Raw genomic sequence first — 21,439 nt, forward strand, 5'->3', positions numbered from 1 at the left:
AAGATTCATTCTTGCATCTCTTAAAGGAGGCTTGTCTGTTTTGAAAACAAAATTATTTGGTGTCCGACATAATTTAGACAAAGTTCTACAATAAACTTGAAGCAGAACAAGAACACAACCAATAACTATAGTTGTCTACCCTCACCAACCCATGTTTCCCTGTAATTTGTTTCCTTCTCTCTTGCAAAGGATTTTAATTTTTTAACGATACAGGCTTTGACTGACCAAAACTCCGAATTGTCTTGTGATATAGGAAACTGGCACAAGTTATTTTGTAGTAAATTTTGGGATTAATGGAAGTGAACATTGTGGATGAGAACTCAGTTGGCAATCATTTCTACTTTGAGTCCTCTAATTTTTCAGAAGTCCATCTTTAGTATGTTCTTTTGGCTTGGTACTTTGTTGTTAACTTTTGATTTTAGCCATATCAGTGCACCATCCCAGTTTATGGATTAATTTCTTTTGGCTATCAGAATCCTGATTACTTTAAGCGTGTCTTCTCTGATATTAGTTATGTTTGGATATTATTTCATTTCTTCTTTTATTAGCCTGTAACACTTATGTAGTAGCTTACAGCTTGAATTACTTTAATGACATTGTTAGAATGTTGATTATAATTTTATTAGAATTCCTTCCCTATATAACAAAGGATTATTCAGAGTGCGTTTAGACTCTCTTAGAACAATTTTCTTCAAATGCTTGTAAGTGCTCCAAAATACCTGGCAGAGAACTGTGCGCGCCGGGTCTGACCCCGGGTTGCTTTCGTCGCTCTGCACGTGGGCTGTGGCCAGCAGCCCGGGCAGGCTGGGTCGGAGAGGGCGGGCGCCAAGCTAGAATTAGGCACAGACACGTAACGGTTGATTTTAAGATTATTTTACTTACACCGAGATGGTTGTGGTGTAGGCTGAGAACTTGCTTGAGTTGCGGTTACAACAAAAAACATGAACACACATGGAGTTTGCAAGGCTCCACGCAGACAGAACACGAACAATCACGTGGAGCTTGCTAGGCTCCACGCAGACAAACTCTGGATGTCCAGGACAAGCGCGCATAAAACTCGTCGTTATGTCTTATAGTAGGCTCCGTTCGAAGACGGGAAGAGGTGGGCGGTGGATCAGGCCGCCAAACTCCTCTGAGCGACACACAGGGTTTCTATTACCCTGCCGTGCACACCCAGAGTCCCCACGAGATGGATGCGGAGTCCTCTTCGGCTTGGGCGGAAACTGCTCAAGCCTCTTATACGGCTAGCAGGCCAATTGCTAGCCTCCACGTGTGAATAATTTAGCACTAGCCAATTGCGGGGTACGAATTTGCATACGACGAGCGGGAAACCTTTGCACCGTGCATTTCTGTGTTGCAAAGGAAATGCACCCTGCAAAGATCGCTGCAAAGTGGCGGGAACACTTCCCTGCACGCGGGTTCTCTGCACAGCAGAACTCCTCCGTGCAACGAAGCTGTATACCCACGGGGATAATTCTTAGTGCCGAAGCAGACACAAAAAAAATCAGACCTTTGGGTCATGACAAAAACCTGGCACAGGATTTTGACTGATTTCTTTTTGAGATTTCCATTTACCATTGTTATATGCCCTTTCAAAATATGCTGTAAGGCTTTTTGGAAGTATGCACTGATAGTAACCATCTAGCATTCATTTGCTAATTGCAGTCAAACTCTGTTAGAAATCACAGTTTTGTGTCAAAGTATCCCACCAAGTGAAATTATAAACTTTGTCAGTGGAACCATACTTGAGGCACTGATGAGAACCACTCTGGGGAGGAATATGCACCCCATCTGCCCCAGTTCTCTCTCCTAAACCAGTCAAAACAGTAAGAACCCCAAGTGAGAGGGAGGGAGGGAATAGTAAATGCACAAAGGCTGTTGAGGGACAACATATACATTATGAAGTAACCTCTTTGAAGGCTTCTGTATGTTCTTTATTAGAGAGTTACAGCAGTCTCCCTCACCTTCATAGAACTTGAATTAGGTACAGTAGAACCCTGATCATTCATATCCAGGTGATTCACAACCTGTGTAACTTGCAGTCAGTTGCTGAATGAAGGCTGCTTGCTATAGCTTTTACTCCAGACTAAATAAGCCCAGTTCCATCACCTTCTTCTCATAAGTCATGTTCTCTAGCCTTTTAACCATGTTTGTTGCCTTCTGCTGGAGTCTCTTCAATTTGTCCACAAACTTTCTGTAGTGGTGGCCCAAAACTGGACACGGTACTTCATATGTGGCCTTGGCAGTGCGGAATAGAGGGGAATAATCACTTGCCTCAATCTGCTGGCAATGCTTCTACCTCTCGCCTTTTTCATTTCTAGGTTTATGGTGAGGCTTATGACACTACACCAACCTCTCTGAGCTGGTTGAGGTGTAAAAGGCAATCTCATAGCTTTGTAAAGTGTTAGTGTCCCCCTGCTTCCCAACCTTGGCTTATTGTAATAATTTAGGGTATTATCTTAAGCCAGAAACTGGAGACTCAGCAGTGATCCAGGCATCATAGACTGGGATGATGTTTAATTAGATAGCATGAGAAATGCCTCAAGTTGGATATATGGGGAAATCTGACATTGGGTCCTGTATTAGACTGGCAGGTTACCTTTTCATTTGCTAGTTTAGTAATGAGTATATCTTTAATTTTAATACAAAATGTATTGGGCTATACTGATTTATAAACTAGTGTTGCTTGTATTCAGTTGCATCCAATGAATGTTCTTCTTAGTGTCTGTTTTTAAGCATACACATTTGCTGCAAGTGTTTCTGTTCATCAGTATGAACACAACTAGAATCATAGTTCTAATATTAGTTTCTAACATGGAACAGTTAAGCTGTGCTATAGGTAAACCTATCCTTTATTTTTCAGTATTTTCACTCCCCAATCTCCTTTTTGTTAAATTGTATTGTAGGGGGTTTTAAGCAAACCATTGAGCCTAGCCCAATAATGGCTCTATGTTTTGAACCTTCAGTTACTGCAAAAAGTATTAATGGGAGGTGAAATCTTGTATTCAGGTATCAGGAACCATCTGTTCCTGATTCTCAGTAGATTTGGGTACATAATGAAGTGGCATAAATAAAAGCTCACCATAAAATTACATCATATACTTTTCAGATAGTTCTTGTTTAAACAGAACAGTTAGAATAACAGAATAATAGAAAATTAGGGTTGGAAGGGACCTCAGGAGATCATCTGAGTGACTGTGGCATTGATGTCTGCACAGCTGGATGGGTAAAAAATTGACTGATGGGGCGCGCACAGAGAGTAGTGGTGGACGGGTTGTACTCAAACTGGCGAGATGTGAGTGGTGGGGTACCCCAGGGCTAGGTCCGTGGGCCCGCACTGTTTAACATCTTCATCAGTGACTTGGACGAGGCGCTGGAAAGCACGCTGTCCAAATTTGCTGATGACACTAAGATGTGGGGCGAGGTGGATACACTTGAAGGGAGAGAGAGGCTGCAACTAGATTTAGACAGACTACAAAAGTGGACAGATGAGAATGGGATGGGGTTCAACGTAGACAAATGCAGGGTGCTGCACCTTGGGAGAAGGAATCCACAGCATACATACAGGCTGGGGAGTTCCCTGCTTGAAAGCACAGAGGTGGAAAGGGATCTTGGAGTCATTATTGACTCCAAGATGAACATGAGCCGCCAATGCCAGACCGCAGCCAGCAAGGCCAGCTATACCTTGTCATGCATCCAAAGGTGCATCTCAAGCCGGTCCAGAGAGGTGATATTCCCCCTCTATGTGACTTTGGTCAGGCCGCAGTTGGGGTACTGTGTCCAGTCCTGGGCGCTGCACTTCAAAAGGGATGTGGCCAGCCTGGAGAGGGTTCAGAGGAGGGCCACCCGCTTGGTGAGAGGAGAGCAGGACAGGCCCTACGAGAAGAGACAGAAGGACCTGAAGCTGTTCAGCCTCAGCAAGAGATGGCTGAGGGGAGACCTAATGGCTGCCTACAAGCTCATCAGGGGGGATCAACAGCAAATAGGCAGAGCCCCTTTCTCCCCAGCACCACCTGGGGTGACAAGGAACAATGGTAATAAGCTGATGGAGACTAGGTTTAGGGTAGAGATCAGAAGGCAATATTTTACAGTTAGGGTGGCCAAAATCTGGAACCAACTTCCCAGGGAAGTGGTCCTCACCCCTACCTTGGGCAAATTCAAGAGGAGGTTGGATGATCACCTGTCTGGGGTCTTGTGAACCCTGTAGCAGGGGTTCAGGCTAGATGATCTGTTCAGGTCCCTCCTGACCCTAGCTACTATGAAACTATCTAGGCCAACCCCCTGCTCAAAGCAGGACCATCCGCAACTAGATCATCCCAGCCGAGGCTTTGTCTAGCCAAGTCTTAAAAACCTCCAAGGATGGAGATTCCACAACCTCCCTGAGTAACCTGTTCCAGTGCTTTACTACCCTCCTAGTGAAAAAGTTTTTCCTAATATCTCATTTAAACTTTTCTTGCTGCGACTTGAGACCATTGCTCCTTGTTCTGTTGTCTGCCACCCGAGAACAGTTTACTTCCATCCTCTTTGTAGCCACCCTTCAGGTAATTGAAGTCTGCTATTAAATCTCTCATCTGTCTTCTCCAGACTAAAAAGCCCAGTTCCCTCAGCCTCTCCTCTAGAAGTCATGTGGCCCAGACCCATCACCATTTTTGTTGCCCTCTGCTGGATTCTCTTCAGTTTGTCTACATCCTTTCTGTAGTGGGGGGCCCAACACTGGACACAGTACTCCAGGTGTGGCCTGGCCAGTTTTATATATTCATACCCAGTGCACTTAGACGAGTTATCAAGAACTTCCATTTCTGTGTTCGCTTTTACTGTAGGCGGTGCAGGTATCTTCTGTATTAATTAAGCATTCACATTTTGGCAATCTAGAATCTGTTTTCTATTTGCTTGTTGGCCTAAGTATCAAAAACACTAATTCTTACACATGAAAATTATGAATCTGGGATATAGAAGTATCAGAGTTAGTATGCTCTGTTTTAAGTCTGTATAGGAAGCTTGTAACTAATTGAAACTTGTTTTTCTTTTGTATGTGGAAAGAAAGGTTTGTGTTAATAAAACAAAACAGCAAAAGGGAATAATAACGCACAAAGCTTGAGGTATTTGTAAATTCTGCTGTACTATATTATATTCACCACTTTGCTATTATTTCTTTATAGCATTTCATTTAGATAGAAGAAATTCACCACCAAACAGTTTGACGCCATGTTTAAAGATTCGCAATATGTTTGACCCAGTCATGTAAGTAAATACATTTTGTTTACATTTCAAACAATAGTTTCAGCGCTCACTGAAGTGTTCTGCCTCTCTTTAAAATGCCTTGTGAAGAATCCAAACCCCACTGCTGCCATCAGATAAACAATATTGTGAATGCTCAAAAGATGATCATGAGCAGCAGCAGGTGTGCTTTACTGAACTGATCACAAATCGTTCCGTCTGCTGTCACATAGCCTATGTATGATAAATGTTGGGCTATAATGAAACTTGCACAAACTGGATTTAAAGTCATTAAACAAGAAATATTGCATACTTGTTTTGTTGCAAGTGAAAACCAACCAAAAGTAAAGTTTGTAATGACACCTCTATAGAATCAGAGGATTGGAAGATAGCTTGGATGACTTCTCCAAACTAAATTTCCTGTTTATCTCGATCTTTCTTCACATGGCTTGCATTCCATCCCATTTATCTTTGTCACTCATTCCTGGATCCTCTCCAGTTTTACTTTGTCTTTCTTAACATGTAGCACCCAGAACTGCATGCAGCACTCTACCTGAGGTGTAAGCAGTACCTAATAGAGGACACTTGCTTTGCATGGTTTTGGGCACCAGTGTGAACTGAATACACCAACTACACTTCTGAAATATGCAATAACATTAATCTTAGCCTTTTCTCTCTTCCCCACTCCTGTAATAAAGCAAAACATATACTGTATTTTAACTTCCCTTCCAATTGGCTGTCCTTTCCAGTAGATATATGATCTTATGTTCTTGGTGCTTGATTGAGTACAGCATTAAGGGAAGAAAAAAAGAATCCCTAAAACAAATCCCAAGCTAAATAAATGATTTAAAATTAAAACAAAGCCCTACGCTACGTCTACTTGTTCATGGTTAAATGCACTTTCTCATAGTGGTGTTGAAGAAAATCAGTTCTGTTCTATTGCTTGCTACCACTTTTTAATCTAATTTGATTAAAAAATGCCACTCTAGAAAGCCTTGGTGGATGGAAAAATATATTTGGGTTTGTTTAAAAACAACAACAACACAGAAAACTACCAAAGATTTCAAAAGGTGGTGCAGTGCATTTCATTTAAGTGTATAGTCTTGGAACTGAAACAAGGCTATGTACTTACCTGTACTTAATTAATCAATGCTTATGGTATCCATTTTGGTATCAGTAGCCATGTTTTGGTATCAGTAGCTTCAAACAGACTAGCTCCTATCACTTTTATGGCTTCTAGTAGTAGTTTTAGGACTGCTCTTAGAAGTCTTGAAAATGACAGGAGATAGCTGCCTGGGAACAAACAAATTGTAATTTTTAAGGCTTCCAATGGCAGCTCTTTTCAAAAGCAGCTGCTTTCCCTTCAGTTCAGTTGCCAATTATTATGCACATAAATGAAGTACCCAGCAGACAATTGGACTGAAGGATGCTGTGCACTTAACTGATACGAAGTTAACCAGTGTTTGTTGGCCACAAGGAACATGACCAGTATTATACTAATTTTTGTAACTGCTGTTTGACAAAGCTGAGAACAAGCAGATATACTGGAGTCATCTGTTTGCAAACCCAGGGTGCATAATTTGGTGCATTAAAAACCATCTGGGGCTAAAACCTATATGTAAAACTTGTTCAGGCTCACCTGATTGCCAAGAAAAACTTAATAGTCTTCTAAGGAACTATTTTCAAGTACTGGTTTAAATTCCTCAGGTTTGCCTTTTTGATGGTACAGATTCTACCTTCTACAGGAAAAAGTATATCCTTTTGAAGCTTTTTTTTTTTTTTTTTAAAGGTTGCATTTTTTATGATCAACTGAAACGAAAGTCGTCCTAGTGTATTAAGTACTGATGTACATCCCCCAACATCAAATTCCTGAGCAGGTTTTGGAGATAGTAGGTTAAGGTATTTAGATTAGGTCTTCACTTATTAAATATTTCTTTTAAATATAGAAAAATAACACTTTGAGTATACTTCTGTACTGCAGCTAGTAAGGAAGATTTGATTTCTAACAATTTCCTGATATATAAATTTTCAAGGGAACCACATTTGAGAAAACAAATTATAAAACTGGATTAAATCAGTAAATTAAAGGGGACATCCAAAGGTTCTAGCATATTGTTCTTTTTGTCAGCATTCCTTTCTCATTAAGAAAGTGGTATACAGATTTACAAGTTGTATTTTAATGAAGTCTTCCTTTAATTGCTCTATTTAGGGAAATAGGGGATCACTGGCATTTAGCAATTCAAGAAGCGATCCTGGAAAAATGCAGTGATAATGATGGAATTGTTCATATTGCTGTGGATAAAAATTCACGTGAGGTAAATGCTTTTCCAGTAGTTTCTTTCCATATTTGTTTTGCCTTCTTAGACTCAAACTAACCCTATTTTTTTCACCACAGGGTTGTGTATATGTCAAGTGTCTATCTCCAGAATATGCTGGAAAAGCTTTTAAGGCATTACATGGCTCTTGGTTTGATGGTAAGAGGTTTGCTGTTTATAAAGAACTGGGGAGAAATACAGCTCTCATTTTAACTAGCATTGTTGGCTGGATTTTAATTAAAATACCAAGCTATAATGTACGTTTCGATTACTTTTTTACTGTATCAGTGCATTGAAATGTTTGTGCATTGTGTATTTAACTACAGGAAAGCTGGTAACAGTAAAGTATCTACGACTAGATCGATATCATCATCGCTTTCCCCAGGCTCTTACTTGCAACACTCCGTTGAAGCCATCAAACAAACACATGAACTCTATGTCACATCTTCGTCTTCGGACAGGCACAACTAACTCTCAGGGAAGCTCCTGAGAAGACTTTCTACAACTCTTAGGACTGTTACTTGCAGCAGGAAAATTCCTGTTTGGCTGCCGTCTTCCTTTTTTAGTGCTTTTTGTATGTAATAATTTCATTGATCAAATAAAAGTCTGAACGTTCCAGAAATCTTGTTTCCAAAGGGACTTAGCAATGAGGCAGTAATACTGAGCTGACAAAACAGTTGCTTCAGGAAGTTTTTGGAATTGAAGTAAACCAGTGCATTTACAATTTGCATGAGGAACACTGAATTTATTAAATATTTTCAGATATGGTGACTGTATTTTTGCACCAAGAAGTGTTTTGATAGAATCCAAAAGCATGGAGAAGAGAAGACTTCCTGTGTTTCCATAGTTTCCTGTGAAATGATCTTGTGGGTATTTTGTAACAAACCACCTACAGTTCCTGATGACAAATACTTAAAAAAACCAAATTGTTAATTTTTCAGTCTAATCTTAGTTTCTGTTGCTGTAAAACATTCATTTGCTGCAGTTGGGGTATGGGAAAATTTAATTTGGCTTCAGTGGTTGCATATAAGTGTGAACGGAAAAAGAAATTGAATGCAGATGTACCGGTTTTTGTACATAAATGTAAATGCTGGTGGTGGCAAAAGTGGTCTTGTTCTGTGAGGATGTCTGCATTTAAAGCAGTGAATAAGCTTCCTATTTTATTCATAACCTAATGTTTTATATGTGTTTGGTTGTACTATCCCATAAAGGTCAAACAGCCAAACCTTTAAAGTATTAGATACAAGTTAAATATCTTTTATAGGTTTTATATTAAAATATTTGACTATGATTTTGTGTGAAAGTCTGATACCAGTTGTAATGGATTCAAATTTACATGAGCAATAAAGAAGCAATTGGCAGATACTGGAAAAATGTTTTGTGAAAAGCTGTATTTATTATAAATACCAGGACTGTGACAAAGTACCGTTGGGATTAAGTAACTTTCCCAATATAATTTAAATTTTTAATTAACCAGTCAATTGTTAAAATTGAAAAGGGCACACATTTTTACAACAATTTTGGTTAATAAAAGCTAGATATATAGCCAAGCATACAAGCGATGATAACTCTTGTGTTTCAGTATTATAAATTTATCTATTATCATTTATGTACTTATCAGCTACAATTTTGTAGTTACTAAGTTTAGTTGCAAATCTAAGTCTATTGGCTACATGAATCCCCTATTTAGATGAGATAATTTTATCTAATTATCCAGCTGAATACTGCATAGGTGGAGAGACTGGGAGTTGCACCAGTTCAGATAAATTTATTAGAAGCTCACTAATTTTTTTTGTAGATATGATGGATTTGCAGCATGGACTTGCACAAATATGCACGTTTTTCTTATGGTTAAGTAAACATGATGCACACTATTCCGCAACAGAAAATCCTACTGTGCCTTACCTTTGTGCTTTTGTGGGCACCATGTTTATTATCAGAGGGTTTGTTATCTGAAAAATTTTAAAATTCTCAGTTTTGTCTCAGATGCTAATGAATGAGTATATATAATATATATAATCAGCCATGCAAAATTTTACTCACCGAGGACAAGTACATATTTTTGATGGGTGAGTAGATTTTGTGCTAGGTCTGGTAGATTTTCATGAATTTTACTATATACATATATGTATAATATACATGTTTATGTATTATATATGTATATAAACTGATTTTGCTGTAATTGATGTGCTTCGTAGTGATTTGTTGACCTGCTATTTAGTGACCCCATCTTGTGACCTGTTGCAAGAGTGAATGTAAAAGTAGTTGTGGCATTTTAAAGGTTGTCTTTTGATGCAGATGAATCTTTCTTGCTTCTAAAATATATTTCTTGTAAACACTGTACATTTTATTACTGTAATATGTACTATTATGCAGCTTCTTTTACCTAAAACTGTTAAGTTGACTAATCCCTCACTGCAAGACAGATGGGAATGTGTGTAATATCTGGACATTCTGAGAAAGATCAGATGTTTGATGTAATTTTGTCACCTGTCCTGTAAGAGAAACTACAAAACAAACAAAACAAACCTAAACTAATTAAAGGTTTATTAGGGGTTTTTATATATGTCTGAACTTTCAGATCTCAAATGTCTGTTTTGGTTTGAATGCTTCCTTCTTCCCTGACCCCAGAACAAAAAGCTTTATTATGGCCACCTAATGGTTTAACAAACTAAGTTTTTGAAGCACTTGAGACTAGATGATAGTGCTAGTCTTCAGTAACATAAAAAAAAATGTATTAAATAAAATTTCTACACTAAAATGTAGAATATCCAACATTGTAGATAGTAAGGGTGTTCCAATTAGTACCCGGCGGGGGTGGGGGGGTGTTGATTGATTGATTGTTTTTAAATCTGCTTTCTTTAAAGCTGGGTTGACCTCTATAACAGATCTATGAATCTAGCCCACTTCTTTTTTGTTGTGTATTAGTGTTATAGGGCCTATACCAGATAATAGTCTTTGATACCAGTCAAATGAATCCATGGTATCCCTTGGTAGAACATTTAAGTGATTATTCTCATTGTTAAACTTGCATCTCATGTCTAGTTTGCATTAGTTTAGTTTCTTTTGGATTGTGTTTTTCCTAGCTTTAAAGAGTTGTCTGCCATCAAATCATTTTTCTGTGCAGGTATTTGTAGACGGTGACCAGTTCACCTCAGGCCACGTACGGGTATGTTGTGTTACCTTTCTACCAGGAGAATCGCGATTTCCCTCAGTAGAAACAAGAAGTGTAAAAGCATTCATTCAGTTTCTTGCTGTGGGGAGACTTACTAACCTGGAAGATCTCCCTTGTGCAGAGAGTTTCTCTCTTAAGAATGTTGGGGGCCGCTCCAGGAGGGGAGCGAAGAACCAGGGCAGTGTTCCTTGCACTTTCCCAGATTGAGGGCTGCCCAGCTGGGGGAACGGGCTGTTGGCATTGCCCTGTTGCTTCAGTGCCCTCCAGAAAGTCCCTGCCTGCTCTCTCAACGGGGATCCCCAGTCCGAGGAACTTGGGGTGGGGGTTGCTGTGCAGTTCAGTCTCCTTGACTCATGACCTTTATCTCAGTGTTTAAACTAAAGCAGAGGTGTCAAATACCTGGACCATGAGATGAATCCATCCTCCCCTCCCACTGGGGTTTTACTCTTCTCTGGTGACTAAGACTAGTCATGGGCGGGGAAAGGGAGGAGGAGGGCAGAGGTATTAAATCCCTGGGTTCTGGTGCTGCACTGAAATTGGCCCTGGTACCCTTGGGGATTAACATAACTTGTTTGGACCCATGAATATCATTTTGAGATTTTATTTTTATGCCTTCGGGCATAGATTACAGTAGCCTTCCCTTCAGGCATACTAAAATATTGCAAGAGTGTCTTTATTAAAATTATTGCAGGAAGGAAATTATTAGTACTTTATTTTCTACATCTGATGATACAGTGGAAGGCACATGCACATGTGCACACAGCTAGCGGCAGGAGAAAGCAATAGCTATATCAGACACTTGTTTAAACACTCCCCCCCCCCCTTTTACCAAAAATATGAATGGAGCATCATTGTAGGAATAGATTTCTTTAGAAACATCTTTTAAATCCTCTGTTTTTTTCCAGAATTGTGACTGACTTGCAAGTTTGTTTTTAGAAGAATTTAACCAATCTATTTAAGTGCATAGCAGGATGTATTGCCCTCATTGCCGATATTGGGAAGCAAGAAGCTAAAGTCTTTGTGCATCCTATTACTACTTTGTCTATTCTGTATGCAACTTGAAACATCAATCCTGAACCCTTCTTCTCTCACTGCTATCTTTTTCTTTTGTTGCTATGTGTGATGAAAGAATTTGACATGACACCTTTGCCACTGAGAGAGAATTTGTAAATGTCTGTCTCCTTTGATTAGAAATGCAAGTCTGGAGCTAATCATCTTGGTGGGCTGCTATCATTAATTTATTCAAGTTGGTTTAGGCATATTTAAACCACTTGGCACTATAGTGTGTAAATAATGTACATATTTTTTCCTATTTCTTTTTAAAGATACTGGTATTATGTTAATAGCCCCTATGCTGCTTGCTCAAGCCCCTCTCTCCTACTCCACCCATTGCAGATTTTCTAAGCTACAGCGAGGGAGTAAAAAAGTCTCTGAAGTGCTCCTTTTTCCTTCTGGTTTTTTTTCCGGTTTATTGCGAATGTGTCTTAGTAAAGGCTGCTTCTTTTAAGTACAAGTGCTGCACATTCTCCAGATGCCTGCTGTCATACCCCCCCCCTTTCCTCCTGCATCGCATCCCAGAGCAGGCAGGCTGCAAGTGCCTACAGGGGTCAGCTCGTCCAGCCCGAGCCCGCCGCTCGACCCCGTGCAGCCCATCGCCGGAGCGCTCGGCCCGCTCGCACCTGGCCCGGCCCCAGCCTCCAGGGCTGGGCGGAGCGGCGGGGCTGCGCGTGTCCCCGCCTCCGGCCGGTGAGTACGGGTCCGGGACGGCTGCTCCCTGCGCCGCTGAGGGCGGGCTCAGCCCTGCCTAGGGGCATTTCAGCCCTGTGCCGGACGCCCCCCGCCCCGAGCTGCTGGGGCGGCTCCGCTTAGCTCTCCGCTCCATGCTCATATTTGGCCGCGGCGGCGGTGCCCAGGCATTTCCCAGCATCCTCCCGGGCCGGCCGGACAGGGCCCTGCGCCGCGCTCCCGGGCTGGGCGGTGCTGGCGGCTCCGGGCCCTCCCTATGCGCTTCGGTCTCGGCCTCTTGCTGGCGGCCGCCGCCGCTGCTGCTGCAGGTAGGGCCGGGGGGGCCCGTCCCGCGCCCCGCCCCGCCCCCCACCCCTTCTCAGGGGCGGGGGGGGAGCCCGGTTGGCCCCGGGGTGCGCGCTCGGGCGGGGTCCCTGGCCAGGCCCTGGCCGGCCGCGGAGCTGGGCCTCTGGGGGCCTTGGCCAGTCCCGCAGCTCTGCCCGCCGGCACCCTCGGGGGCTGCTGCTGCACCCCGCCGGGCCCGCCCCCGCCCCTCGCCAGGGGTCGTATTGCACTTTGACTTGGAGGGGGCTACAAAAAAAAAAAAGACTGCCCCTCAGGATGCCGTAATAAAGCTGGACCTCCCCCACACTTTATGATTTTCAAATCTCATAGGGCCGCTCTTGTCTCTTATGGGTGCCCCAAGCTCCCCCATAATTCGAACCCTGCCTTTCTCTGTCAGCTGCCCCTAGGCGGGGAGGTTGTGGCCCAACTTCAGTGCAGGAGCCAACCAGCAGGTTGTGAGGGGTGTGATGGGTTTTGGCTGCCTTGCAGCAGTTTTTAGTAGGTGGTGGTGAGGAGAAAGGTTGGGGAAACCTACCCCTGAGTACCAGCTTTGTCAAGTGAGGTGTCCGTGCCTGCTTGGTTGATGATTTCGGGACGGTGCTTCAACTCGAGATGGGTCTTCAGGACTGTGCCCTAGTTCTGGGATGGGGATCCCCCATGGCTTGTTGGAAGGAGCACAGCACTAGGCGTGTTGTACTGAGCTGCTTACTAATAACACAGATGATAACACATATCCTGCCTTCTCCCTCCCCAACTCTGAGCTGTTACAGCTGCCCTCAAGACTGGAGCCTCCAGCCAGCTATTCTTCCGTCCGTCCATGGCGTGGTTCTGAAACCATTGATGGGGTGGTGGTTTGAGATGTTTTACAGCCTCGCAAAACTTGTGGGAGGAAATTTATTTTGAAGTCGGGTTTGGCTTAGGTTCAGGTTTTGAATTCAGGTTTGCTAGGAAGTTAAGTGGTAACTTCTGGCTAATAAATTCTGCAAAAATTACTTTAGCAACTCCTCAAAGAAAAAGGTCACGGCAAGCTCAAACCCCCCCCAAAACAAAACAGATGGGATGAATCATGGAGAACCATAGAATCAGAAAGAAGTAGGGCTGGAAGGGACCTCCAGAGGTCAGTTACCTCCTGAGGCAGGACCAGCCCTAGCCAAACCATCCCATACAACCATAATCAAAACTGCATAAGACTGCCCTGACAACACAAACCAAAAACCCTAACCTGCCACAGGTAAAGCAGGGAAACCAGGGCAGCCAACATCCTGCTTCTATGAAACATCAATATATGCTCAAGAGGCCTCAAGATGAGTTCAGTGTTTTGCTATATAGATTATATTAAAAAAAACCTGTGCTTATATATTATTGGTAATAGATAATATCTGATCAATAGTGTGCTAATGCAGTTTTGCAAAGGACAAATAATACATATAGCAGATTGTTAAGAGGTGAAATGATGAATTCTGGCTTTTTAGTTTTAAGGTTCTAGTCAACATGTATTCTTTGTAAGTGTCAGTCAATATATCTAAAGATGGCAGCACAACTTTAGAGGAAGGATTATCATGTATTGTAAATAGCATCTCACTCAAATTAAGCTTAGATGTGTGTCTATATATCACTATTTTTAAAACCTGAGCAACCTATGCCCATACTTGAGACCTGTTTAAGCCGTATGTCACACTTGCCAAGCTGTGCCAGTTCTTTCTCACTTAAACTTCCCTTCTCTTCATGATCAAGACGGCTCTAAAAGTACACTGTTTTGAAAGATACCAGAATGCAATCTACACTATGCAGATGGTTTGCTTTACTGATAGGATACTCTGCTTACGGCATGCAGTCCATAAATGGTAGCTATAATCCAACTGCAGCATGCCTTAAGGTCAATTGCTTTGCTTTTACTGTTTAATGGTAAAAATGTTTCTTTTTTTTATTTGCATCTTTGCTGACTTGTTTCCAGGGCTTGTAGCCTCATTTTACAGATGATTTCTAATGTTATTTTTCACTAATGCATGCCATAGTTTTGTCATGGTGCCTGGGTTGCTTGACTGCCAAGTTTTGTTGGTAGTAGTGCCCTTTGAGATTTGATTCCAGGCATAATTGTGTGGCTTTTAATCCTAATCAGACATTTGTTCCTAGTTTTTAGAATCCTGTGCTATTTTAGAGACTTCTCATTCTAGAAAAATAGTATTATTCCAGTCTATTTAGAGAATTAAATATGGTGAATGGATAGTCACTTACTAAATAACCCAGGAAAAGTATTATTTATTTGTACCACAAAAATCTTAGTTACAGAAAAAGAAGTGGAAATAAAAGGGGGAGAGAGAATCATTGCTTCTTTTAGATTAGAAATCTGTTTTAGGTGAAGCCTGAGAGTGATTACACTCCAGAGCAACATTTTAACATATACACAGCGCAGTACTTGTAGCACAGAGTGCCTGTGTTGCCACTGCATGAATGGCTCAAGTTTTGACAGCACTGACTTTGACAGAACTCAAATTCAGTGACCAGCCAACTGAAAAGTACCACTGCATTTAAGATAGATATTTTTGTGTATGGATAGGGGTTAAGTTAGGCCAACACTTGAGCTAGAGGTAGATCTAATGCTGTAATGAAGACAAGGGGTTCTGCAAATTCATAGTCTATATAAGGGTTTGTTGACACTTCAAAGTTATTGTGGAATAAGAGAGAAACTGCAGTAGCTGTCCCTGAATAACTCCATCTGTGGACACTTATTCTAGAAAAAAAGTGTTTATTCCAAAATGAGTGCCTTTTCCTGGTTTAAGACATGGACAAATTAAATAATTATGTATAATATATGATTTAAATAGGGTGGGGAAGGAGGAGGAATTTATTGTCTTTCAACTGATTTGTGTCTGCCAGCAGTGGCAGCTTGAATGGCACATACCACTGAATGTAACAACTACTAAATTACTGCAGTTTAGCTTCGAGTTGCTGTCCAGTCATATGAAACAGTTAAAATGGATCTGGTCACCGCATTCCTGTCTTTTACTCTTAACTTGGCATTATTTTTTAATCTGTCCTACCCTGTGTCCACATAGGGAATTATTCAAGGATAATGCTAGGTACAGAAACCCTAAGATTGAAAAAGGATGTTAAAAATGCATATACGCGTTTAGGCATTCTTTATTAAAGGAGTAACAATGAACGCATCTCTTTATTTTAATTAATGAAAAATTAATATCCTTCCTCACTGGATTATGTAACTGTGTAGGAGATGAGGGAAGAGTGTCTGTTATAGCTCAGCATTGATATTCTTCACACGCAAGATACTTACTGATGGATTTTAGAGAAAGTCCTCTTCTTTATCTGAAAATGTTGTTACCTTCATGTTAAGGATGAAAGATTTTTCCATTGCAAGAAGGTAATAACTAGAGCCAAGAAAGGATGAAAATAGGATGCAGGAATTATGGGGTAGCTACATTTATGATGTAGTAATTTTCTTTTTTAATGTGCCTGTTGACTTCAGCTTTGTGATTGTTAATTAATAACAGAAATGTTTGAATGTCATAAGAAATCTTGGAATTGTACAATTAAATACAATTATATTATTGTAAAAAGCTTCTTTATTCAAGACATGAAAAACTGAAAGCTTAGTATTTGGGAATATATAATAACTATTTAACCTAGCAGGGTGCCAATATGGTTTTCCTGCCTATGGAGACTTACCTCCTAGTATAACACAATTTTGTAATATGATAAATAACACGGTTCATCCTTGTTTACACTTGATGGGGGTAAATTAACTTGCCAGTAAGTTCAGCTTTTGACTTTTGACTGTAGTAAAGACAAGGTCTGAGACATTGCTACTGCGCAGTTACCCAAATACATATCCCCTTTCCATGCCACCAGAACTTCTGTATTACTGATTTCTTTGTAAACTTTGTAGCAGTTTAGCAAGACGGATTTATGGTGCTAATGTATTGTATTGTTGGAAAGTGTCATTTCATCTAGTAAATGTAAGAGTAACCTCTTCAGGGGATCTCAGTTTATTGTTTTGCCAAGCAGGGAAAATGCTAAATATGCATTCTACAGGTAATAACTAGAGCCAAGAAATAAGACTAGAATTGATGGAAATTGACAGTTAAATGCCATCAATTTCACTTAGATTTCACACTGAAATTTTAATTTTGCCTTCAGTTTTTAAAAGGGAAATTTTAATGCAAAAAATCTTAGAAATTTCTTGAAGTGATGTGTGCAGGCATGTTAAAAAAACCCCCACCCATCCCATGTATTCAGTCTGGGCGAACATTTCCTGTGCATTTTGAGAATTCCCCTTCAGGCCAGAGCTAGAGTGAAGCATGCAATCTATATTGCTCCTCCAGGATAAAATCAAGGGGAGTCTAGTGTGGGGTTATAAGGTTGTTGTAGGTATGAGAGTTGTAAATTATGTTGTAGATTTTTCCATTGTAGGATGTAAATTTCAATATTTAACATCCTGTAATAGAATTGGAGCATTGGTGTAATGCTGATGGTTAGGAAAGTCTAGGCAGCTTCACCATTTTTTTTTCCTAGCAGCTATTCAGGGAGAGTGAAATTGGCCTATCTGGAGGTCACATTTATACAGGACATGTGTGTTGTCCCTGCCTATTTTATGGAGTGAAAACATGCTCCTGTTCTGTGTGCGCCAAATGTCAAAAAATGTAAGCAAGCTGATGTTAGAGCAGCACTGGGCACATGCCAGTATACACACCCAGAAATGAGCTGGAGAGTGTCACTAGGCACATGCCAAAGAGGAGCTATGTTACATTTTTTTCAGAATTTGGCATAGACAGAGTGAGCACTAGTGGGCGGGTCGTGTTTTCGTAGAACCCAGCAAGGCTGGAGATAGTGTAAACATTTCCACAGATGACTCCTCTTGTTCCTGCAGGTGGAAGTGACAGGGCTTTTATTAGTTTTATTCTGCTGGTATTAACAAGAGCCATGGTATGAACTGTGCAAAGGGAAGAGGTAAGAAAAGAGAAGACATATTTTGCATGTAACTGGGTGTATGTAGTTGGGGACACTTGGGTAAATTAAGGTGAATCAAGTAAAGATACGAAGTTAAGGCGCATAAATTAAAGCCCTTTAACAATGCGCCCCCCCCCCCCCCCCCCCCCCCCGGAGGATCCCTTTTCATGTGACAACAGCGAGACAAAATTTAGCATTGATATTCCTTTTTCTAATTCCTTTGCACACATACTAAGTGTGTTTACTGTGGGAGCCACAACTTTTACATTTCTCTAATTTTATGGGATTAAAATCCCAATGGTATATTAATATGTTGTATATACATTAGTAGCAGTGGCAAGAGATTCACTACTATAATAATACATTTTTTAAATATCAGTTTTCCAAGGAAATCTCTCTGCCGTGTGTTAAATAATTTTTATATGTTTCTGCTTTTACTCAGAGGCACAAACAGGTTAGTGATTTGCTTGTGATTACACTGTGAGTTAGCAGTTTATTCTGGAATAGAGCATTAGACTCTTCTGGCTTCTTGTCTTTCACTCTACATATAATTCCAAGATACAAATTGTTAACAGCTTTGCTATTTGATTTCTGTAGTTTAGACCCTTTGTGGGGGGGTTCGGGGTAAAGCCAATCACAAGATTACCTCCTTGCACTGGAACCAGTCAGAGACAAGCCTAGTTACCTCTTTGCATGGGGAGAAGGAGCCAGTGCTTATCTTCTCACACTCCATGGCACCTTCAGAAGGACCCCTGGCACCCTTTTTGAGAACCAGTGGTTTAATTTGTTCATACAAGTTTCCAATAATGAGGATTCCACAAACTCTCTAGGTCAGGGGTTGTCACAGGGGTACTTGAGAAGGCCCTAGGGACTATGCATGGGCTGGGGATGGGGTGTTGCCTTGCACCATCCTGCACTACTGTGCAGGCACCACCCACTTGGCTGGATGCGGGGGGCGGAGGAAGCTTGCATTGGGCATTTGCTGCCGCTCTGCATCTGGCCACATGCCCCCCCCCACTCCTGCTCTGCATCTGGCCACATACCCCTCTTCCTGCCCCTTCCCCCCCCCAGCATCCAGCTGCTGGGGGTACACTGCTCCGCATCCAGCTGCTGGGGGTACACTAATCCAAAAAGGTTGAAAACCCCCTCCTTAGGTAATCTGTTCCAGATCTTAACTAACCTTATAGTCAAAAGCTTTTCCTAATATGAAGACTGACTTTGACTTGCTTCAAAATGAGGGCAGTCATTTCTTGCCCTTTTCCCTGGACATAGAGAACAATTGATCATCTCCCTTTTCACAGCAACCTTTTTGAAGATTTATTGGCTTCTTCCTCCCTCATCTCTTCTCTAGACTAAACAAACCTAATTCTTTTGACTTTCTCCATAGGTCTTTAGACATGTTTGTTTGTTTTCTCTGGACTCCATCCAATTTGTCTACATCTTTTTTGAAGTGTGGTATCCAAAGTGGACCAAAAAACTCCAGCTGAGGCCTTACTAGTATCTAGTTAAGCAGAATAATTTTCTCCCTCACTTTACATATGATGTTCTTGTAATAGGTGATACTGTTGCAAAATGGGATTAGGCTACTATCCCTATTAGGTTGCTATTAGGCAACTATTAGGCTACTATCACTTCTTGCAAAATGGGATTAGGTTACTACATCAGCTTCTTCAATTGATATTTTATACAACCTGCAGATTATTTTCTGCAGTACTGTTTGTTGCCTTGCCACTTTTTTTATTTGCACATTTGGTTTTTTTCCTTTCCAAATAGTAGTGCTTTGCATTTACCTTTAATGACTTTCACCTTACTGATTTCAGCTGTTTCTCTAAGTAGCCAAGACAAACTTGAATTCTGTTTCTGTCCTTTGCTTTGTAAGCTCTCTCATCTTGGCAACATCCCCATATTTTATTAATATACTATATATTCCATTTTTTCCAAGTCATTGATGAAAAAGTTGAATAATACTGGACCAATGATTACACTTCTGCACTAGTGTGTCCTCTGTTGGGCTTGAAGTATTGATAACAATCCTTTTAATGTGGCTTTTCAACCAGATGTGTACTCCCCAAATAATAATTTTATCTGGAACATACTTTTCTGTTTAGCTTCTGAAAATATAACATGGGACTTTGCCAAAAAGTCTTAAAATAATCTATCTGTTGCTTCCCTCCGTCACCCATCCATCCATGAAGCCATTTACTTTTTTGAAACATGGAAGTGGTTTGGTTTGACATGATTTGTTTTTGACAGATGCTTATAGCAGCGATTAAAACAATAATAATATTAAACAGAATTTTGCATGGTATTGAAGTTGGGCTGAGTGGTCAAAAATTACTTTCATCATTTCTTTTTCCTTTTTTCTTTCAGCTAAGTTCTTGTTTTCTCCAGGCCTTTGTGACATCATTCTTTGTTCATAAGTTCTCAAACATAATAGCTAATATTTCAGAGATTGTTTGGCTTAGTCCCTTAAGTGGTCTAGGGTAAACTTTATAATCTTGTGTAAGGTTTTTGATTATTTTTTTTTTAATTGTGTAAAGTTTGTTCCGGATTTATTACAGTTTTGCTGTGTTCTGCTTACAAATTACATGCTTTTTATTTTGCTTTGGAAAATAAAAAGTTTAATTTGGCTTGCAAGCATTATCTTTGTACTAATTCTGGCATTATCCTGTATGTTATTTTATAGGTTATTTCAAGAGCGTAGCACAAATGGAGTAGATGCAGAAGTTTGAACTTGGTAAACATTGCAGTATGAAATTGGTTCATGAAGAGGGAGTGATACTGTGAAAGCAGTGAGTGATCAGGGAAACTATTTTGGTGGTGGTATTTTCATAGTTGGTAGGGTCGGAAGGGACCTAAGGAGATCATCTAGTCCAACCCCCTGCCATGGCAGGAAAGAGTACTGGGGTCAAACGACCCTGGCCAGATGTTCGTCCAGCCTTTTTTTAAAGACCCCCAGGGTAGGAGCCAGCACCACTTCTTTTGGAAGTGGGTTCCAGGTCCTAGCTGCCCTGACAGTGAAATGGCGCTTTCTAATGTCTAGCCTGAAACTACCCTCTGCTAGCTTGTGTCCGTTGTTTCTTGTAACTCCCGGGAGTGCTCGGGGGAACAGGGACTCTCCTGATGCCTGCTGGTCCCCCTTGACTAGTTCGTAGACTGCCACTAGATCCCCTCTCAACCTTCTCTTATGGAGGCTGAACAGGTTCAGGTCCCTCAGCCTCTCCTCGTAGGGTCTGCCCTGCTGCCCCCGATCATGCGGGTGGCCCTCCTTTGGACCCTCTCCATATTGGCCACATCCCTCCTGAAGTGTGGTGCCCAGAACTGGACGCAGTACTCCAGCTGTGGCCTGACTAGTGTCGCATAGAGGGGGAGGATCACCTCCTTGGACCTGCTTGAGATGCATCTGTGGATGCACGACAAGGTATGGTTGGTCTTCCTGACTGCGCCCCCACTTTGTCGACCCATGTTCATTGTGGCATCAATGATGACTCCAAGATTGTTTTCTGTCTCGACACTGGCGAGAAGGGAGTTCCCCAGCCTGTAGGTGTGCTGCTGGTTCTTCCTCCCCAGGTGCATTACTCTGCACTTGTCAGTGTTGAAACCCATCCTGTTCTCATCGGCCCACCCCTGTAATCTGTCTAGATCCGCTTGCAGCCTGTTCCTTCCTTTCCTAAGAGCAGTTTGGATGCTCTTAGGA

At 41.3% G+C, this 21,439-nt stretch overlaps 2 protein-coding genes across 3 annotated transcripts in view; both read left to right on the plus strand.

Moving 5' to 3' along the window:
• The window catches only part of LEMD3 (LEM domain containing 3), a 67,397-nt gene extending 57,303 nt beyond the window's left edge, over positions 1 to 10,094 (plus strand). The window contains exons 10-13 of the mRNA XM_019491299.2: positions 5,160 to 5,241; positions 7,427 to 7,532; positions 7,613 to 7,691; positions 7,859 to 10,094. Of these exons, the coding sequence (XP_019346844.2) occupies positions 5,160 to 5,241; positions 7,427 to 7,532; positions 7,613 to 7,691; positions 7,859 to 8,022 (431 nt within the window). The 3' untranslated portion in view covers positions 8,023 to 10,094. The remainder of the gene's footprint in view (positions 1 to 5,159; positions 5,242 to 7,426; positions 7,533 to 7,612; positions 7,692 to 7,858) is intronic.
• Positions 10,095 to 12,482: 2,388 nt separating this feature from the next.
• Positions 12,483 to 21,439, plus strand: part of MSRB3 (methionine sulfoxide reductase B3) — a 162,628-nt gene continuing 153,671 nt past the window's right edge. Inside the window, exon 1 of one of the 2 annotated variants that reach the window (XM_059726061.1) lies at positions 12,483 to 12,761. In XM_059726061.1, coding sequence (XP_059582044.1) covers positions 12,588 to 12,761 — 174 coding nt within the window. In that variant the 5' untranslated portion in view covers positions 12,483 to 12,587. The remainder of the gene's footprint in view (positions 12,762 to 21,439) is intronic. The other variant, XM_059726060.1, reaches the window with a different exon arrangement.

This window comes from Alligator mississippiensis, chromosome 4 (assembly GCF_030867095.1).
Source record: "Alligator mississippiensis isolate rAllMis1 chromosome 4, rAllMis1, whole genome shotgun sequence".
NCBI classification, from domain to species: Eukaryota; Metazoa; Chordata; order Crocodylia; family Alligatoridae; genus Alligator; species Alligator mississippiensis.